Genomic DNA, 21,517 nt, shown 5'->3' on the forward strand with positions numbered 1-21,517 from the left:
TTGATCTGTCGGCGCAGTCTTATAGGGTACTTTTTTTTTTTTTTAACATTTTTACCTCTTTGATTCGGCAATGCTGACGGTGGCTAGCATATGAAATAACAAGCAGCCCTCCATGTACCTGTAATGACTAGCTCTTGCTATAATAAAAAAAAGTGCGAGTAAAACGGGGCAGCTCTAAGCCTCTATTATGTCGAGCATTTCCAGGCCTGGAGAGCCAAAAGAAGAATCGCTACCTATTCCCCAGTCACATCTGAAAAGTGCAAGTTGACAGGATGCTTTCTGATGATTGATTTCTTAAACACCTTGCATTCCAATCTGTGAAACATCACCTTACTCTACGTTCATGTATGAAATAACCCAAAATTATGAAGTCTTCGATTTTAACTGTAAGCATCGACATTTAGGACTCGTAGAATTCATGAGACATTAACAGTAAATCATGCTTAAATTTGTGATTTGAATCGAGAACACTTTCTTCCAGCAGAAATCACGTAATGGTCGCAAAAACTTGCAACATTTTCCAGAACAACCCAACGAGAGTTTCCAGTTAGAAAAGCATTTGACAGCAAACCACTTCAAAAGCAGTTAAAATGCCAGAGCTCACTGTCTCTTCCTGCCATTAGAGATCCGCATAATTCCCTAGAAGTTCCCAGTTCCTCTAAATACAAAGCACAAGCCAAGTCACAGCATCTTCTTCTAGTTACCTAATTCAAATTATGATCCTGACTGACCTGTTTGATCCATGTCTCCTCCAATGGAAGGTCCAGTATGTACGAGGTCTTAGCAACTTCCAAATATGGATCACCTTTGCAAGTCTTGGTCACCAATTGCACCTGATTCACAACGCCTCCTTCAGATGGAAGGTTCTAGCCATGTCCCGAGCATTGTCATAATCATTCAGCTCAACGAGCATCTTCTTCAATCGACGAGCAAGTCCACTAGTCTCAGTCTCGGTGACACCTGATACATGTCTTTTCTCCAGTGTCATTCCTATTGATAAAATGAAATCCACCAGTGGCTGCAACTTGTGGCTGCTGATTCATAAACAGGTAAATGTTAGACACTGAATCTACAAAAACATAAAACAAGAGGGTCGGGAAAAATTGGGAAAAGAAGCAGCACGTCAAAAAGAAAAAAACTTGAAACATAGTGTGTACTACTTTGTTGGGGCTGTAAGGCTCAAAAAGTTGACCAACTTGGACCTATATTTCCCATATACCATCTTTGTTTTGCTAGATTCTACTCCCCCACTTTTCCAAATAAACTAAATTGAACTTAATAATATAGACTTTTGAGTCTTTAAGCAAAGACAAAAGGTTCCCCCTAGAATCTTGGGCTTTGACAACACAACACAGATAAAGGCAAGAAAATGTTCTTGCTGATGGTACAGCCCCATCACCAAACTAACTGTTTGAACAGCCAGGACAAGGAAAGATAAGAAAACCGAAGAAAAATAAGGACACCATATCATCAATGCCAAAATCTTTTAATGGATGGGAAAAACAAAGGAGAAGATGACAAAAGAAGGGGAAGATGACAAGCAATGGGATGGACCATGTCTGATGAAGGTACTTCTTAATTCACAAATTGCCAAAGCCCAAAATTCATCATCATACCATAATATAAAAAAAAACATCAGGCACCATAGTCAAGGATATCAAGAAACATCATAGAGAAAGGTATAGTTCATCACGATTTATCTTAAACCCTAAAACAACTCGTAAATGGAAATATCTATTCTTGAAACCTGTGTCTGAAACTAGAAACCAGTATTTTAATTAAATTAATTCTAATAAATACAGCAGCAAGGCAATCAGACCATACCATAATAATACATACTCAGTCAAATCAATGAATGTTGTCAAAGAAATTCATACAAATAGCAAATGCACCCAGTTAAAGTTCAATACAAGATAAGTTTTATGAATGTTCTGGGTACCTGTGATCACTGGTGGCACTTGGACCTGCCCAAGCCCTAGATAAAGAAGCAACAATTCTTTCAGTTCTTGTGACTGCATCATGAACATTTGATGCAATGCTTCGAACATGAGGCAGTACCTTCCCACACAAAAGCTCATCAAGGACAAGCTTCTCAAGAACTGGCAATGCCAGGATATCTTTCCACAAGCAGATATTCCTCATCAAACGAACAGACATTCCAAACCGGTACGCTGCAACTTGTGCAGCACTCGGCACAGCCTTCAGCACAAGCAGGCTCCATGTTGGGACCTGTGATACAGAAAATGAGCAACAGAAGTGCGATAAGAGTAATAGGGAGTGTGTCTGTGTGTGCAAGTCGGCAGTGTTCGAAAATGACTTCCAAGTTAAAGTTGTGTACCACTGTACTAGCAACTGCATCAGCTAGACGGGTGCGGATTGCAGCTAGTAGCTCTGATAGAGCCTCACTAGTAGCCGGAACATAATTTATTACCAAGCTTGTGGCAGAAATGGCATTTTTCGTCTCTTGAGTGCTAAGCATGTCCCAACAATGGGCAATCTCATGATACAAAATAGGAATTGCAATCTTCTCCACTAGTCCAGGTACAAGGTTAGCATCAACATCATCTGGATTGAGATCACTTCCGTCTTCTGGCAGACCATAATTAAATAGTAGAGAGTGCCTGAATAGGAGGAAATAAAGAACAGTTAGTGCTAATTGAAAACAAAAAAGATGAATCTAAAGTATGTGTGTGGCATTGTCAAATTATTGGGAGCAGAATTCTATGCAAATAGAATGAATTTACAACTCTGAGAATCAAGAAAAAAAAAGAAAAACCTACATATAAGGTTGTAAAAAGTCAGTATTTGAATGGAATTATTAGCAACACTAGAAGTATACCATTTCATATCAAAAAAATCTGAATCCTCATGAAGCGGGTCCCATTTTAGGAGTTCTAGTCTCACATAAGGAGAAAAAATAGCAGGTGCACTGAGTGACATGTAAGCATCTCTATAGCTTGCAAAATATTCTTTCTTCCATGTTTCAAATCTTTCTTTGACCACTGAAAGTTGGGAATATTCTTCAGAAGCATCACTGAAGATCTCCTCCGCAGTCCGGAGCAACAAATCACGGGTTGACTGGTAAGCAGCATTTTTTTCACTGTCACTGTCACTCTCATCCGTGCTCAATTCTCCCTCGATTTTCTGGTCAGAACTATCCACCTCCATGTATGACAATCTCTTCGAATCAAAACGAGCTTTCCTGCGTTGACGAGCCTTAGCCCTTTTCTCCATATCCATCCGTTTCTGCAAGTTGATATCTCTGCCAAATTCATCTAACTTCACTGGCAGATTTGCTTGATCTTTCAAGGCAACTAATGCAGCTGCTGCAGCACTTTTGGCAGCATCAATTGTTGCTGCAGAATTACCTCTTGCACTGAAAACTGACATCGCTGCTTTCACTGCTGCTTCTACCTCCATCATTTCATCCTCATTATCAGCAGTTCTTCTTTCTAAGATAAGTGATGCCTGTTCTTCATGAAGCTTCTGCATCCTCTCTTCAAGTTCCTCAATTAAAGTAGCTTTATGCTGCAAGGAGAACAAAATTACATCAACCAGAAATTTCCTGCTTGCGGGAACCTAAAAATCAATATCATCAACTTATGCAGTTTCTAATGTTAACGATGTAGGAAGAATCTAAAGCTTGCGTTTGATATTGGCACTAATAATTAACATGCAGGTTTAGATGTTAACTGAAGTTCTGGTTCACTTAATTTAGTGGAAGAAGTGCACTGTAAATGTAACTCCCAAGTTCCAACGACCTGGCTCTACATGCTTTTACCTGGTTTTGTTGAATGGAAAAGATGGTGTAATTACTAAGGTCTTACAGATGAAAATGAGATAAAACCTGTGCGCTAACCTAGACAGCATAGAACAAGTTTTTCAAAATGTAATGTAAATTGATTCCAAGAAAAACATGCAACAGGAAAGGTCTGCAAAAAGCACTACGCCTATAAACTTGCAATGGTTCAATTGATTAGAAATTGTAAGTGCAAAAATGACATATGCACAAAATATCAGCATTAATGTATATGTGACATGGCATTTTTTATTCTGATTGCTATAATATATTATTGAAAAATAAAGTAAATTAAAATATGCCTCCACTACTTTAAAATGGATTACAAGACAAAGTGCCATAAACCAATTTTTGGTATGCTCAAAGAACCAAGAAAATTGGAACAGGTTTTTCAAAATGTAATGTAAATTGATTCCAAGAAAAGTATGCAACAGAAAAGGTCTGCAAAAAGCACTATGCCTATAAACTTGCAATGGTTCAATTGATTAGAAATTGTAAGTGCAAAAATGACATGCACAAAATATCAGCATTAATGTATATGTGACAAGGCATTTTTTATTCTGATTGCTATAATATATTATTGAAAAATAAAGTAAATTAAAATATGCCTCCACTACTTTAAAATGGATTACAAGACAAGGTACCATAAACCAATTTTCGGTATGCTCAAAGAACCAAGAAAAATTGAACTGTTATGCAGGACTAATTCTTTCCTTCTTTCTTTCTTTCTTTTTTACTGGCAAACAAATACACATGCAGGACAGAAAATTAAATAAAACTCGTACCTGCAAAAATTCACATATAACAGAAACAAAGTCACGAAGCTTTTGCATAAAGATGAACTTCTCACCAGCAGCAGATATAGACTTTTCAAGAGCAGTAACATTCATTAGCGAGGCAGATAAATTCTCATCAGTCTTTGACAGCAATGAAATCGTTCTACCATGAGATTCCTATAGAAAAAGTAATGACTTAGTTATACATATATTAATCCAGGTGAATATCATCTATATTAATCCTATAAACAAGTATGAATATGAATTTAAGCAATGCCTCTGTAGTGAAGTTGGAATTCAAGAATATTGAGTGATAGCCAAGGTGAGCTACAGAGTAAGACTATAATGACACTTGAGTAACTAGTGTGGTGTGGCTTCTCTTCGATCCAACCAGCCATTGCAATCTGTGTTTATATTAACACAAAATCTCCAATTCAGCCACTTCTGATCACAATAGTGATCAATTGACAGAAATATTACGTGGCAATATTACTATGATATGCAATTCTAGGACCCTGAATTTCATTATCAAGAACCTTAGCGTTAACTTTTGTATGGTTAAAATTACAAATGATTCTATTCTGCCATTAAGTTTGGCAAATTGTAAAATTAGCTAACACATTATGAAGTTGGAAATCACATTACCTTAAGCCTCCTGAGGTTGTCTTGCAAAGCTTTCTTAGCAATATCAGCTTGTTGTGGAATAGACAAGACATCCAATCCTTGAGAAGATCCAAATGCCCCTCCAATGCTTGGAATTGAACCATAGCCTGGCGTCGGCCTCTGCTGAGGTTGCATAGGAATAGTACTAGAAGCAGCAGCACCAGCAGTGCTGGCAAGAGCCCTATTAGCAATAGGAGCAGAAGCATCATCCATCCTCTTTCCTAATCCCTTCCTAAATTGTTCTTCCTCCCAAATCCTGTCCTCCTCATCCTCCTCATCATGAACAACAGAAGCAGCAGCAGCAACATTCCCATCATCCACAACAGCATGATGATGATGAGTACCCATCATTGCCAATGCTTTTGCCTTGATGGAGCGATCATCATCGTCATCTTCATCGTCATCAGCAGCTGCATCAAAAACTCCTCCATGAGTAGCAGTGTCCTTGGTCATGGTGCCAATCATGGCAATCCTAGTCCTAAACTCAGGCTCCTCGTCACTGAATCCGCCTTGATGATTACTCCCAGAATCCAATGATATATAATCAGGAGCGGCGGCCCTTGATTGCCTCAACCGCTCTCTCTTGGCCCTAATCTTCTTAATAGTATCCTCGTCGGGAAAGCAGGAATAATCATCAGAAGTGGATTTCCCCAATCCCATAGAAGCCAATCGATTCTGTGCGTCGTCGGCACCGTTATCTTTATCCTCGTTCTCATCTTCCGACTGGTCGTCGGCATCGTCTTGTTGTTGATGATTAGAAGAATAATTAGGGTTAGGGTTAGGGCTAGGGCTAAAGGAGGGTTTAAGGAGACCTTTGAGGATAATTTTAGGTTCAGACGCGGAGGCAGGGGTGGTGGTCTTTGTGGATTTAGCGAGGGTGCGGGTGTTTCTCTGGAGCTCAAGAAGGGCTTCCTTAGTGTAAGTACCTGCTTGAGGTTGGACATTGGATGCTGTCGTTAAGTAGGAGGTTGTTGGAGGAAGTCTATCTTGGGATACGGTCAATTTGTGAGAGGAAGAGGAGGTTGGTTTAGGTTTAGGTTTTGGTTTGGATTTGGAGGAGGGAATACGGGTGACAGCTTGTTCATCTTCTTCATCTTCGGCAAAACTTAGGAGCTTCTTTGGTTTTGGCTTTGTAGATTGGGGTGGTGGTGGCTTCCGGGTGGTGGAGGGGGTGGCTTTGGCGTTGGTGTCAGTGTTATTGGTGTTGGCGTCGGTCTTTTCATCGTCAACGTCGCCTCGCCGCCGGAAGTTTCTGGACTTGGAGGAGCTGCTCATTATTGACGGCCTCAGCTAACTGATTCTCTTTCTCTCTCTCTCTCAAATAATACATTTGTTGAAATTTTTTCCATTCCTTTGCCTTTTTATGATTTATATATGTCGATCCGGTTAAGGATTCTAATACGTCCTCATAAATATCAAATTATTATTTTTTTACAGTAATTGATTTGAAGTTTTTATTTTATACAAGGATCTCTAAGAAAATAAAAATGAGACGATTGATATTTAAAAAAAAAATTAATCTTTTTTTTTTTATTAGAGTTCCATTAAAAACACGAATTTTTTTTTTTTAAAAAATATATATATATATATATATATAAAACATGTTTTTTGTTATTTATTTATTTTTGGTTTCATTTAGAAAAACATACTGGCCAGAGAACGCATTTCTTTGCCACTGTGGTGTATCTGACTGATAAGTGTTTAAAAATATTTTTAAAAGAATTTAAAAAACGTTTTAAAAAGCAATGTATTGCTGCCAATAAAGAAAAGGTATTTTAATACAACACAAAGATGATGATGTTAAGAAGCAAGTTTCCTGTAGTGGCACAAAGAGATGATGTTTCTGACATGTTAAACGGTGGAGGGAGACCACTTGAACAGTTCAGACAGCATAATCTCAAAAGGAGCATCAAAATTCCATGATAGACGAACAAAATTACAATGCATGTGTGTATGAAAGCGTATATTGTTGAATGGCTGGCTGCTATTTCTATATACAGTACGTATGTTGCTCCTACAAACAAGGGTAGTACTTTACCAGGAAGCAATCAGCTTGAAACAACATTTAACTGTCAGGACTTGAATTGTTTCAGTTTCCCATTCTGCTCGTCAATGACTTTGTGCCATCGCTCTCATCTCCCTGCAGCTTTGCTTCGCCTTCATGTGCATGATTTAAAACCCAGACCATATTGGTCCATCCTGGGATCTGGACCCCATATTCGAATTGCTCCATCATCGCTAGCTGAGGCCAGCATGTAAATATTTACCGGGTTCCAGCTCACACAGTTCACAGCTCCAGAATGCCCATCCAGTGCCTGAATTAGTTTCCCTGACCCTCTGTGCCATACATACACCTGCAATATGATATTATCACGCATGATCATCTTCTTACAATAATGAGCAGATATAGATAATCTGGGAAACAGTACATGATCATGCTAGCTATCTATTCTTCGATTGCATTATTTGTTATGGCAAAGATCCTTCATTCTTGTGATTTAACTCCGACTTCTTGAAAATAACAGTACCTGAGCATCCTCACTGCCACTTGCGATAAATGCTTCTTCACATCCACCAAAACAAGATCTGATGATAAACCGTGAGCGTGTGTGACCCTTATACCTGGCCACAACCTGGGGATAACCCTCTAAGCTCCACAGATGGATTTCTTGGTTTGTAAGATTAACTAGAAGGAATTTGTTGTCTTTTGACAACGAGAACGAAGTAATCACTTCCTCTTCCTGAATCAGTTTCCGACATCTTTTCTCTTCCCAGTCAAGGAATACTATTGTATCACCTCTGCATATGCTTACTATCATATCCCTCGCATCAGTTATGGCCATCTCAGATATCCTGAGTGTATTCTCTTCCCAACAGTCCAGCTCCGCTCCATTGACATCCCACAGGCTAAAGCTCTTGTTAGTCATACCGGCAAGTATAACCCTACCGTCAGGGGACCATGCACAGGAAATGAAACCGACACCAATTTTTTCGTAAACATGGAGGCATTGTCCCAAATTGGCATCCCATCGTCTGATAACCTCATCTTCGCCACAGGTAAGTAGCTGGTTATCATCAGGGCTCCATGAAACTGTCAAAACTGGTTTCTGGTGACCTATGAGTGTATGCTTCCATGACGCTTTACCTCCATCCATAACCTGAATCAGATTGGTTAATTTAATCTCTTATTCAAAGTGGGAAGATTAAAGTTAAATTTAAATTAAAACTCCAGTAAGGGCAGTGGTATTTAAAAATAAAAAATAAAAGAAATGATCGGAGAAGAAGATGATGGTGATGATGAACCATGTGGCAGGAGATAAGCATTAGATCACCTTCAAAGGCATGCTTACCTTAAATGTCCATGTGCTATGCAAACACTCAACATAGGCAAGCATATATTCTTTTATTTAAAAAACATAAAGAGAAACACTTACCTGCCATATGATTGCTGACTGATCCTTGGATGATGATGCCAAATACTTTCCGTCATGTGAAAATTGCAGAAACCAAACTTCATCAGTGTGCACTTGCAGAATCTGCCCCATTAGCATAAAATTAGAGTATTCATGCAGCAAATTCACAGCAATGTGCAGTATATTCATGGTAAGATGTTGTGAAAAGCAGTAACAATGAATGCAAAAGCAGCACAGAATAAGCACACCACAAAGTTTTTATTGGCGATAGTGATGATGTGAACACTGAAAACGGCAATTTTAGTCTGAGAAAGAAATGTATGACATTGAAATATGAAAACAATAACAACGATGAAAGCAAGGGCATTAAAAATTATTACCTAACCTAAGATTCTTCCACATACTGGAAAAAATTAAACCATGGAAGCTTTATAAGTAATATTTCAAGGCAAAGAAACATGAAATTGTTACCAACAACACACTACAGTCCAAAGTTTAATTTTTACCCTCGTGGCTCTTTCTTTAAACAAAAAGAAAGAAGAAAAAATACAGTTTGCAGCACCAAAAAAGAATTCAGATGAATCACTTACAATGAAAATCACAACCTGTCTTTAAAACAAACTATCGTTGTATCTTGAACATATTCAGTAACGATGATTAGATTCTAAATAAATATATTGTTGGCCAGTCAAATGCCAAAGAAAACAGATATAGGACCAAAAAAGGCGTTAAAGAAAGCACCATCAACCTACAAGACATCTAACCTGCTTTATTGAAGAAGGAAGCCGACCTCTTCCGCACTGATGATCAGGGTACAAAGAGAGATCACTATCAAAAACATTGTGAAACAGGCAAGCACCACGTTGCAGATCAAGAGCCTCCTCAACAATACTTTCTAACCTTGTTGGAGGAATCACGAGTGAAGGGGGAAGCAAGTTCAGCAGTTTCTTCAGAATCTCTGACTTTGCACTCTCGGTGTCCTGATCAGTATTTCGATACCCTGAAGGAGAGATGATCCAGGAAGCAAGCTCATGAACACGGTTCAAATTGATTCCAAGAGGCACGATTTCTTTCCTCAGAACATTTAAGGCATCAAGCACATTGTTATCCATTCTCAGAAATTTGAGGAACTTCTGCTCCAATATCAAGAATGATGCCAGGGACCGAGTTGCTTTGTCCAGAAGACTGATTGTACACAACGTTTTCACACTTTCTTCCCAGTTCCCATCCAACACTTGCTTCTGAAGCAATTTAACCTCTGAGGAGTCCAATGGTATTCTTGATTCTTCCTGCAAAAGGTCTGCAGTCATATTATAATTGAGTGAGTACAGTGCCCTTGTTATGATTCTGACGTATTCATTTCTTTTTATGACTCCTTTTGAGCCAACTGTCTCCACATCCCTTTGGGAGGTAAGAGACTGAGCCATCAGGTAACGAAGAGCAAGCAAGCTATAGAAATTGTAACGGGTGAGTTTTCCAAGAAGCTTTTCTATTCTCCCAAAAGCCACGTGTGATCTGTGATGAAAAGCAGATCAAGAATTAAAGAATTGAATCTTCTTAGAGGCGTTTATAACAAACAAGAAAAACGAACATAAATATGCATCAATCTAAAACTTGAACGTGAAGGTAAACAACAAGAAGAGACGCATGCATGTTCAATTCAAGAAAGAAAGAGAACACCTAAACCAAACTAAACTAAAGATGCACTCAAACAGAGCAAGAATTCAAAGAAAGCACCCAAACTGAAAAGAGTAAAGAAAAACAATTTAAAAGAAAGAGAGGGAATTCAAGAAACTAAAACGATATCTGCTAATAAGAGGGGGATCAAGAAAGTCATGGAAACGGGAATTGAGCAAGGTTTCTTACCAGAAAGAAATTACCCAGAGAGACAAGAGTGCGTTTCTCCAAATCTAATGGAAATGGGGAGGAAGAGAAGACAACGCGCACAAACAACGAGAAGAAATAAGAAGACGCAAAAGAGGAACAGAAAAACGCAGCCAACACCAAAAGCTGCGTAGAGGGGAAGGAAGAGTGCTGCTGTTTCTGCTAATTCTTTATTTTATGGAGTAGCATCTTTATCTTTTACTAGAGGGAGTAAAAATATATTATATATACCAGTAGTAGGAGCAGTGTATGAGGAATGAGCAAGAAGATGATACATAGGGTGCCGCGGTCTCATTTGATTTCTTGCTATCCCTCTGTGATGTGAAACACATGTGGCCCTTCCCTTCCCTTCCATCCAATCTGTTTGCGTTGCTCGATAAAGAACCAAACAGATTGTCATTGGAGGTGGGCTATAAGCCTATAACTAACAAACAAACACACACACAGAGAAGCCCTCTACTTAACCGGCAACTAGAAGTCTCTAGAACTGCAAACGGCTTTTTGATTGGCGAAAAAGAAACAGAGAAAACCAACTACAATCGGCCACTGTCTTCCACCAACAAATCAATCAAGTGAAGAGGAAACGACAGGAAAAGGAGGCGTGCGCCTAAAATTAGAAAGAAAGGGTAGTTTGGGAATCCCGGGGCATTGAGAACAAGAACAAGCAGCAGTGGCAGTGGCAGTGGCAAGGGAAGCCATGAGCAAAATAAAGACCAAAGGCAAAATAAACGGCTCTCCTCTCTTTTTTACTCCCTTTGGGCCTGTTATCCCGTTAATTTTTTTCACACTCTTGCTCTATTCAAATAAAATTAATATATTAATTTTCTTTCAATAAATTTTGACTTGAGATAAATTATTGTAATTATTTTAATCAGATAAGCATTTGGCATGTTTTCATTCCATTTAACAGTATCGATAATGTATTCAATGAGTTTATGTGGAATCGCATATTCTTGAAGAGAACCAGTATGAGGGACTCGTTTCAGAAGAATAGAAGGATGAAGAGGATGACTGTCCAATAATCAAACTTTCCGTAGAAGAGAGGAAACGAATCCGAGAACCGTTGCGTCAAACTCTAATTGTCAAAGTCATAGGACGAATGGTGGGTTATACGTATCAGATGACAGCTACTCTCGTATTGTTAGTTAATTTGAATATTTCAAATACAAATCTAAGTATATTTATGAGCACTGTACAGGATAGGATCTTATCTTTTATTATCTTTATAATAAACATGTATTATATAACACTTGAAAGTGAATGGAACAGTGAGCTTTTCCTTTTTCTCTGTCAAACTTCTATCATGATATCAGAGCTCCCTTTTATCTATTGAATAATTCTTCAGTTTATTTCTTTCTTTGTTTACAATGGCTACTCAAACCAATTCAACAAACAATCCAACCACGTCAACAAATTCAACCATTCTCTACAATAATGAATTTCAACTCATCACCATAAACACTTCTGTTCAAACCCCACTTAAACTCACCACCAACAACTATATCTCTTGGAAACTTCAGTTCCAAACTCTTTTTATTGGCTACGATCTTCTTGGCTATATTGACGGATCCAAACCCTGTCCACCTACTACTATATTGACAAACCATTCAACCATACCAAATCTTGCCTATAACATATGGATTCGTCAAGATGAGCTTATTCTCAATGCTCTCATTGGTTCACTTTCACCTACAATCATTTCATTTGTTGCAAGATCCACAACATCACAGGAAGTATGGACCATTTTAGCCAACACCTATGACAAACCATCATGAGGACGTATTAAACAAGTCAATGCTCTTTTCAAAAATTCCACCAAAGGTAATTTAAATATTACTGACTTTCTTCAATCAGTTAAAGCCCGTGCAGATGAGCTTGCAATACTTGGTGCACCAATAGATGAGGAAGCTCTTACTGAAAAGATTCTAGATGAGCTAGGAGAAGATTATAGAGAATTGGTCATTGTTATTCAAGCTCGTGATAACTCTATCTCATTTGATGAGCTTCATGAGAAACTGCTAACGTTTGAAGCCTCTTTTCAAGAGAAAACAAAGAGATCTACTCACTTTCCAGTGACTGTGAATCCAACAAATAGAACCAACACAAACTGGAGACATCAAAACACCATTCCTAACTGACATCCCAATTCTCATGGACAAACAGGTTGGTGCCCGTCACTCACTTCCCATCCATGTTCCTGTGATGGTCGTCCATCATCACGCCCATACTTGGGCTATTGCCAGATATGCAGCACTCAAGGCCACACAGCCAAGAGATGTCCATCATTCCAAATGATTCCTATTCAATCATCCAACAAGACATCTACACCACATTCCAGTAATTCATCGACTCCTTGGCACCCTCGGGCTCACTTTGCTACTAATGTTGCCTCCAACAATTCAACTTGGTTGCTTGACAGTGGTGCTTCTCATCATGTCACAGCAAACCTAAACCATTTATCTCTTCATGCTCCCTACACTGGATCTGATGATGTCATGATTGAAGATGGAACGGGACCCTCCATCACTCACACTGGTTTAACTTCTCTTCTCACTAATAATTCTACATTCAAACTAAATGATGTCCTCTGTGTACCTGACATCAAAACAAACTTAATCTCCATTTATCAGTTTTGTGTCACCAATAATGTCTCTGTTGAGTTCTTACCAACATGTTTTCAGGTGAAGGATCTTCACACGGGGGCAACTCTTGTGCAGGGCATCACTAAAGATGGTGTGTATGAGTGGTCGGCTATCAAGCCCTCCTCCTCTCCAATTATCGCCTTCTCAAGTACCAAAACCACTTCCTCCAATTGGCATCATCATGTTCTTTCTGAATTTCATTTAAACATATCATCTCCTCTGTTTAAAGAATTAGTATGTAATGCCTGCTACTACAATAAGAGTCATAAACTTCCCTTCTCTACCTCATCCTTACAATTCTCACAACCTCTTGAAATTATATTTTCTAATGTATAGACTTCTCCCATTCTCTCACATGATGGATTCAAATATTACATCATTTTTTTCGATCATTTTACGAAATATATCTGGTTTTATCCATTACAAAAAAAAAATCTAAGGTTAAGGATATCTTTATACGTTTTAAAGCCATTGTGGAAAATCATTTCAAAACAAAGATTATCACACTATATTCATATAATGGGGGAGAATACATCGGTCTTCAAAACCTTCTAGCAACAAATGACATCTCTCATCTCACCACCCCTCCATATACACCTGAACACAATGGTTATTCTGAAAAAAGACATCATCATATAGTTAAGACGGGACTCACATTACTTTCACATGCCTCTCTCCCATTAATCTTTTGGTCTCAAGCATTTGCAACAACAGTATATTTAATTAACATAATGCCCACCAACTCTCTTGGTCTTTCCTCACCGTATAAATCAATTTTTGGTACTGCTCTCAACTACTCCAAACTTAAGATTTTCGGGTGTCTGTTATCCTTGGCTTCGACCATATTCATCTCATAAACTTGATGTTCGTTCTAAACCGTGTATTTTTCTTGGATATTCATTATCGCAAAATGCTTACTTGTGTTTTGACCCAACCTCCACAAAAATATTCATTTCCCGTCATGTCAAATTTGTCGAATCTGTCTTCCCTCACAAGTCACTAGATCATCAGTTGCCACGTCCTGACTCCACCACTATTGATTTCTGGGTTCCTTCAATACTTCATGTTTCAGTTCCTAATCCTACTCTGCCGGTGCAACATACCCCATCTACTAAATGCCCACAAGAGCTTCCATCGTGTGCTGTGTCCTCATCATCTTTCACTCCACATGGTTTACAACCAATCCCTCCGCCTCTACTAACCCCACCACCAAACAACCCCACATCTATGCACCAAACTTTCCAACCTACTATACCTCATCGCATGATTACCCACTCTCAAAACAACATCCACAAACCACAAAGAAAGCTTAACCTTCACACTCAACTTAACCCCAACTCTATCACTAAACCTGCAACTGTAACCCAATCTCTCAAAATTCCTAATTGGCGTAAAGCCATGTCCGAAGAGTATGATGCCTTAGTCCATAATAATTAATAGGACATGGGAACTTGTTCCACCAGCTTCTGCCTCTAACATTATTTGTTGTAAATGGATTTTTCATATTAAATGACATTATGATGGTTCCATTGACAGGTTTAAAGCTCAACTAGTAGCCAAAGGATTCCATCAAAGACCTGGTGTTGACTACCATGAAACATTCAGTCCAGTCGTTAAACCTGCCACTGTGAAACTTGTCCTTAGCATTGTTGTCAGTCGTGGGTGGCCTCTTCGCCAACTCGATGTCAATAATGCTTTTTTACAAGGTCATCTATCGAAATATGTTTATATGTCTCAGCCTCCAGGTTTCATTGATTCTGATCATCCAACATTCGTCTGCAAGCTTCGTAAAGCCATATATGGCCTTAAACAGGCACCAAGGGCATGGTACCATTAGCTGCGCCAATTCCTCATTGCTGATGGGTTTCAGAATTCCCATGCGGATAATTCACTATTTGTCCTCAACACTGGTACCACCAGTCTTTACTTTTTAGTATATGTGGATGATATCATTCTCACTGATAATCAACTTGCTCTTGTTAATCAGTTCATTACTCGGCTTGCTCAATAATTTTCTCTCAAAGATCTCGGGTCTCTCACATATTTTCTTGGCATTGAAGTGGTTCCTCACAGTCATGGTATTTTACTCTCTCAACACCGGTATATTCAGGATCTTCTTGCTCGGACAAATATGACAGGTGCTAAACCTGTTTCCACCCCACTGCCTACTAGTCCTTCTATTAGTTTACACTCCGGAACAACTCTCTCTGATCCTACAGAATACCGCACAATTGTGAGAAGTCTGCAATACTTGTCCATGACACGTCCAAAAATCACTTACGTAGTCAATAAGTTATCACAATATATGCATCAACCATCAATTGAGTACTGAGCTCTTGACAAGCGTATCTTGCGCTATTTATGCAGTACATTAGATGAAGGGATTATCATTCATAGTAATTCTTCAATCTCTCTTCATGCCTTCTCTTATGCAGACTGGGCTGGCGACAAAGATGACTACTCCTCAACCAGCGTCTATATTGTGTACTTAGGTCGTAATCTTATCTCTTAGAACTCAAAGAAACAAAAGACTATTGCACGTTCTTCAACAGAAGCTGAGTATCAATTTGTTGCAGCTACCGCTGCTGAAATAAAATGGCTATGTTCTCTCTTGACAGATCTTGGAATTAATTTACCCCATGCTCCTACAATTTATTGCGACAATATTGGAGCTACTCAGCTGTGTTATAATCCAGTGTTCCACTCAAGAATGAACACATGTTGTAATAGACTTTCACTTTATTCGGGATCAAGTCCAGACTAGTTCTCTGCGTGTGGCTGATGTTCCCTATAATGATCAACTTGCTGACGCACTTACAAAATCGCTGCCCCGCTCCAAGTTTCACACTCTCAAAACCAAGATTGACGCCTTTCTTTTCGTGGCCTATCTTAAGAGGGCATATCAAATGACAGCTAATTTCCCATATTGTTAGTTAATTTGAATAGTTCAAGGCTATGTTTGTTTCCCGGAAAGTGATTTCCGGGAAATCACTTTCCAAACTTTCCTGTATTTGTTTGTCATTAGAAAAGTTGGTCAACGAAAAACACTTTTCAGTCAAAGGAAAATTTGGCTTGGTTTCCAGGAAAGTGTTTTCCTGGAAAATTTGGCTGAAAACACTTTCCGGAAGTTGTGAAAAATTTAGAAATGTCATATTATTTGCTGATTATATCAAATTTGGTCCTCAAACTTTTGATTGCTATATATATTTTGTTTTGAATATTTATTTTTCAATTTCATCTCTTAAAATTTAATTTTTATATTAACTTTGGTCCTCATTTTTATAATTGTTATTTGTTTTTTCCTTATCATTTTTTTATTGAAATTTTTTTCTATCAAATTTGATCCTTATTCTTTTGATTGTTACTTATTTTATTTGAAATAATTTATGAAATGTTAATTATTATTATTTTAATTTCTTCATCTTTCATTTTTTTTATTTTTTAGATTTGATCTCTATTATTTTGATTATTATTTATTTTATTTGAGATAATTTATGAAATTATATTTTTTTTCAATTTCATTCTCATTCAACTTTTTAATTTGTAAGATTTGTTCCTCATTATTTTAATAAACTTGAGAAAAATAAAACATTAATAAGTTATTTTCCAGCTCATTTTCCATAACATAACCAAACTGAAAAATGTTTTTCAATTTATTTTTCATTATATTACCAAACATCAGAAAATAATTCACTTTCCCAGAATTCACTTTTCAAAAAAAACTACTTTTCAACAAACAAACGGAACCCAAATACAAATCTAAGTGTATGTATAAATTGTTCCGGATAGGATCTTATTTTCTTTTATCCCTATAATAAACGTGTATGAAAAGTGAGCTTTTCCTCGTTCTCTGTCAAACTTCTATCAATACGTACTTAATGAAACGTCTCCATGTCCTTTGGAGAATTCAGGGTGACCTTAGTTTGGTGGATTTAGGAAATGAATTCTTTTTGGAAAAGTTTTCGAATGCGGAAGATCGAGACTTTGCATTGTTTGAAGGACCATGGATGGTGGCAGATCACTGTCTCACCGTCAGACGCTGGCATCCTAATTTTGAGCCTGATGAGGCAACAATAGAGAGAAGGTGGCGGTATGGGTGAGATAGCCTGACTTAGCTATGGAGTACTATTATGACAGCTCGGTATTATGGAAGATGGTAACCACATCGGTCGAACTTTGAAGATCGATAGGACAACTTCAATTGGTACTCGTGGGAATTATGCCCGTTCATGCGTGGAGGTGGACCTAACAAAACAACTTTTAGCAAAATTCAAGCTGCGAAGGCGGATTCGTCGTATCATGTACGAGGGACTGCATTTGATCTGTTTCCATTGTGGATGGTACTCTGGCCACAAGAAAGAAAGTTGTCCCCATGTATCCGACACGACAACACATCAGGGTAGAGATAAGGAGGAGGAGGAAGTTAATAATGGGGGGTTGAAGGAGAACCAAAATAGTGGTGGCCAAGAAGCAGCTCCGGTGATCAGATCGGAAGTGGTGGAAGCGTATGGACAGTGGATGGTGGCGAAAAAGGCAGGGAGAAAAATCAGCAAAATATCGGATTCTAGGGAGATTAGCAGGCCGAGAAATCTGAGGAGATTTCCTCAGAAAGCGAGATCAGAATCGGATTTGATGGAGGGAAATAAGGAGATAAATGGGGCAAAGGGATCTCGTTTTAATTTCTTACGAGAAGACAATGTGGAAATTATCATGGCTGAGAAAGCGAATAATAAGTACCAGGGAGTTGACGTGAATTCAGGGAAGTAAGTCACGATTCAAAGGTTGACAAGGAGGCTATTGGCATTATAAGTCAGGTCATGGCAGCAAACAGGCTAATAGAGGGACCTTGGGCCACGGGCCACTAGCCCAAAAGAACATTAAAGGGGACTCTAATGGGAATGCTGTTGCAAACAAGAAAGAAGAGTTACTTTCGCTCATTAGTCAGGCCTAACATCAAGCCCAAATCAATAAAATAAATACTGGAACTATCATTAGCAAGGAGACGTTTAGCCCTAATCATCTGCAGTTTGAGCTCCAGTCAATTTCAAGCTCCGAGACCTCCAGACGAACAAGGTAGAAATGTGGTAATAGTAAAGAAGGTCCATGGTGATTAGGTTAATATTTCAACAGAATCAATGGATGACATTCATTGGGAGGATACAGATATGGTAGAAGGAGATGCTGTTTCCAAGGAAACCGTAACTTTATCATGAAGTGGAACGGGCTGTTTCGTTTCTATCCTATATTTATGTTAATTATGAATATTTGTTTTTGGAATTGTAGGGGGTAGGGAGCAGCCGATTTTGCTCCATAAATGACCTTAAAAGAGTACGCAGATTTAATATCTTGGCTTTAACTGATCCAACGATATGTGGGCGATCAGGTGGCATTTGGATTCTTTGGAATGATTCGAGGGTAAGCTTGAAAATTATAAAGTCCCCTAGACACCTCACGCACACTCAAATTGATGATGGAGGCGGAAGGGTATGGTTTTGTACTATTGTGTATGAAGTTTTGGCGTGGAAATAAGAAGTATTCCTGTTAAAGGATTATAATCTTATTCTGAGTCAGGAAAAAGTATTATGGTGCCAGAAGTCCTGGTGTCAATGGATAGCGCATGGCGACAGGAATACTTCTTATTTCCACGCCAAAACTCTAATTCGAAGACAGAAGAACAAGATTCATTGTCTAAAAGATGCAAATAATAACTGGGTGTGGGAGGAAGATAAATTGAAACAGATGGCGATTGAGTACTACCGGAAGCTGTTCACAAGGGAGGAGAGTTCAGCTAATAATAGTCCACAATCTCTTTTGAATTTTCCAGTGCTTGACGAATGGGATAGACACAAGTTGATGAAGCCAGTTACAGACGAGAAGGTGAAAAGGACGGTATTTGACATGAAGCCCTTAAAAGCCCCGGGTCCAGATGGCTTTCAAGCTCACTTTTATAAAAAAAACACTGGTTAGTGGTGGGGGATGATGTTAGTAAATTCATAAAAGAGATGTTCACAAACAGCAGGGATATTCCAGCAGTTAACCATTCTTATTTGGTACTGCTACCAAAGGTGCCTAAACTGGAATATTTTAGTGACTCAAGAGGTAGTTCATTCGATGAGGAACAGGATGGGCAGAAAAGGTATCATGACCATCAAAGTGGACTTAGAGAAAGCGTATATATGGCCGTCTCAGATGGGACTTTATTCGAGAAACTCTTATCCTGGCAGGCTTTCCAAGTTGCATGACAGAGCTAATTAATTATGAATTGTGTGGAGACAGCTTCTTTGAGTGTTTTGTAGAATGGGCAAGCTTCTGATCAGTTTGTTCCTGCGAGGGGAATCAGGCAAGGAGACCTTCTATCACCATACTTGTTTGTTTTATGTCTGGAGAGGTTATCTTAGAGTATCCTCAAGGAAGTTTAGGCAGGTACTTGGCAACCATTCAGAGGAGGCAGAAAGGGACCATCAATCTCTCATTTGTTCTTTGCAGACGATAAGCTTCTTTTCACTGAGGCTAGTGAACAACAGATAAGGAGAGTAATGGATTGTCTGAATTCGTTTTGTGAGGCTTCTGGTCAGAAGGTCAGCATCAACAAAACTAAAATATACTTATAGTTATATCATTGAGAAGATGCCGCAGAGGTTAGCTAATTGGAAAGCCAAGATTCTATCGCTAGCGGGTAGAATTACATTATGTAAATCGGTGCTTGCTACGGTGCCACTTTACCCGATGCAATCTGCTCTGCTACCGGAATCTATTTGCAACGAAATAGAGAGGATTTTCAGAAGATTTATTTGGGCGGATAGTACAGAGAAAAAGGCAATCCACTTGATCAAATGGAGTACTCTTTGCCAACCGAAATTGGATGGAGGCATCGGGACGAGGAACATGCAGTCTATGAATAAAGCCTTTGTGATGAAGCTTGGATGGGGTATTTTACATGACTCCGATAGCTTATGGGCTAGTGTCTTGAGGAGGAAGTATATTAGAACTCAAGAGGGCACGGACCAAGTCCATGCTAAAGGTAGGGATTCTCCTTTGTGGAAAGCCATTTGTAAGGTTTTGCCAGATGTAATTACAGGAACGGCTTGGTCGGTTCGTAATGGCAGGAATGTAAAGCTTTGGAGTGATAAGTGGCTGGAGAACTTCGGTCCTCTTATTCAGTATGTTCCTCAGGTATCTTCGGTTAACAATATCAATGCAGCTGTCATGGATATGGTATCACCTAATAATCAGTGGTGCTGGGAGGCTTTCGCACATCTTCTACATGGGCAAGTAGTAATGGGAATAGCCAGTTACCAACCTCCAGCTACTGATATGAAGGAGGATACGAGGTTTTGGGGCAGTTCAGCTAGTGGTAAGTTTACAGTGAAGTCGGCATATCAGATGCAAGAACAGCCCTCTAGTAACCCGCGCCGCAAAGATCCAACTTAGAAATTTATTTGGGGATGGAGAGGACCTGAGAGGATCAAGAGCTTCCTTTGGATTGTTGATCATAATAGAGCAATGACGAACGAGATGGGAATGAAGAGGCATTTAACATATAACCCGTGTTGCCCATCTTGCCAGTCTTCAATCGAAACAATTTTACACGTGGTTAGGGACTGTCCAGCAGCTCGAAACATTTGGAGAAGGCTGGTGGAACCTCAACATCACAGTACTTTTTTCAACGCCAACATTACACAATTTAGCTAATACGGCTGTCATGCGAGATGGAAGTCAGCGGGCTACAATTCTTGGTGTTACAATTTGGATGGTGTGGAAAGCACGCAATCAGAAGGCGTTTGGACAAGTGGAGGAACAGGGGGCTGACACTCTCAATGCAATCAGGTACATGCTAGCTGACATCAGGCGTGCTTACTCAGTGACAGATCAGGCTAGTGTTCGGAATAAAAGGGTTAACATTGCGGGATGGTTACATCCCCCACTGGAATGTTGATGGATGTAGCAGAGGTAATCCTGGAGCTGCAGGAGCTGGGGGTCTCATTTGGGATAGCATGGGCTGTTGGATTAAGGGATTCGCAATTAACATTAACACGGGGTGTGCACTTCGGTCATGGCGGAGTTGTGGGCTGCGATTACTGGATTGGAACTTGTTTGGTTCCTTGGGTTGCGACGGTTAATATTTGAGTCAGATTCGATGGTGACTGTCAACCTGATTACAAGACACAATGTCAAGGTAGATGCCAACTATGCACCGGTGGTTAGAGCCAAAGAAATCCTGGTAAGGGAATGGGAAGTTAAAGTCCAATATACTTTCAGAGAGGCTAATGTTGCAGCTGTCTGGCTTGACAAAAAATCCTTTTAGCAGATGGGGTTATATTCTATTGATCTTATTAGATC

At 39.1% G+C, this 21,517-nt stretch overlaps 2 protein-coding genes across 6 annotated transcripts; both read right to left on the reverse strand.

Annotated features, from left to right (window-relative positions):
• Positions 1-426: 426 nt before the first annotated feature.
• Positions 427-6,586, reverse strand: LOC18101260 (transcriptional repressor ILP1). Of its 3 annotated transcripts, none has more exons than XM_052455185.1 (6): positions 5,221-6,586; positions 4,585-4,752; positions 2,840-3,528; positions 2,339-2,621; positions 1,940-2,229; positions 427-1,031 (listed from the first exon to the last, which is right to left on the reverse strand). In XM_052455185.1, the coding sequence occupies exons 1-6, from the start codon at positions 6,511-6,513 to the stop codon at positions 839-841; spliced, it is 2,916 nt and encodes a 971-aa protein (XP_052311145.1). In that variant the 5' UTR covers positions 6,514-6,586; the 3' UTR covers positions 427-838. The 3 variants fall into 3 exon arrangements, with proteins under 3 accessions (XP_052311145.1, XP_052311144.1, XP_024462632.1); XM_052455184.1 differs by having other exon boundaries at positions 427-1,034; XM_024606864.2 differs by lacking the exon at positions 4,585-4,752 and having other exon boundaries at positions 427-1,034.
• A 549-nt stretch (positions 6,587-7,135) lies between these two features.
• Positions 7,136-11,281, reverse strand: LOC7454305 (WD repeat-containing protein 26 homolog). 3 transcript variants are annotated; one of them, XR_002983313.2, is made up of 6 exons: positions 10,518-11,281; positions 9,416-10,166; positions 8,673-8,774; positions 7,767-8,396; positions 7,302-7,592; positions 7,136-7,270 (listed from the first exon to the last, which is right to left on the reverse strand). XR_002983313.2 is itself a non-coding variant. In XM_024606872.2 (5 exons), exons 2-5 carry the CDS (start codon positions 10,076-10,078, stop codon positions 7,398-7,400), a joined length of 1,590 nt encoding a protein of 529 aa, XP_024462640.1. In that variant the 5' UTR covers positions 10,079-10,166; positions 10,767-11,281; the 3' UTR covers positions 7,136-7,397. The 3 variants fall into 3 exon arrangements, 2 of the variants coding, with proteins under 2 accessions (XP_024462640.1, XP_024462639.1); XM_024606872.2 differs by having other exon boundaries at positions 7,136-7,592; positions 10,767-11,281; XM_024606871.2 differs by having other exon boundaries at positions 7,136-7,592.
• Between the last annotated feature and the right edge of the window lie 10,236 nt (positions 11,282-21,517).

This window comes from Populus trichocarpa, chromosome 8 (genome assembly GCF_000002775.5).
Source record: "Populus trichocarpa isolate Nisqually-1 chromosome 8, P.trichocarpa_v4.1, whole genome shotgun sequence".
NCBI lineage: Eukaryota > Viridiplantae > Streptophyta > Magnoliopsida > Malpighiales > Salicaceae > Populus > Populus trichocarpa.

Excerpts from the sequence above, each read along its gene's own strand:
- LOC18101260 (XM_052455184.1), bottom strand. The coding sequence starts at position 6,513 with ATGAGCAGCTCCTCCAAGTCCAGAAACTTCCGGCGGCGAGGCGACGTT. Across the intron at positions 2,622-2,839 it reads GATTTTTTTGATATGAAATG|GCACTCTCTACTATTTAATT; the intron begins GTATACTTCTAG and ends CCTCCTATTCAG. Across the intron at positions 2,230-2,338 it reads ATGCAGTTGCTAGTACAGTG|GTCCCAACATGGAGCCTGCT; the intron begins GTACACAACTTT and ends TCTGTATCACAG.
- LOC7454305 (XM_024606872.2), bottom strand. The coding sequence starts at position 10,078 with ATGGCTCAGTCTCTTACCTCCCAAAGGGATGTGGAGACAGTTGGCTCA. Across the intron at positions 8,397-8,672 it reads AGTCAGCAATCATATGGCAG|GTTATGGATGGAGGTAAAGC; the intron begins GTAAGTGTTTCT and ends AATCTGATTCAG. Across the intron at positions 7,593-7,766 it reads GTGGCAGTGAGGATGCTCAG|GTGTATGTATGGCACAGAGG; the intron begins GTACTGTTATTT and ends ATCATATTGCAG.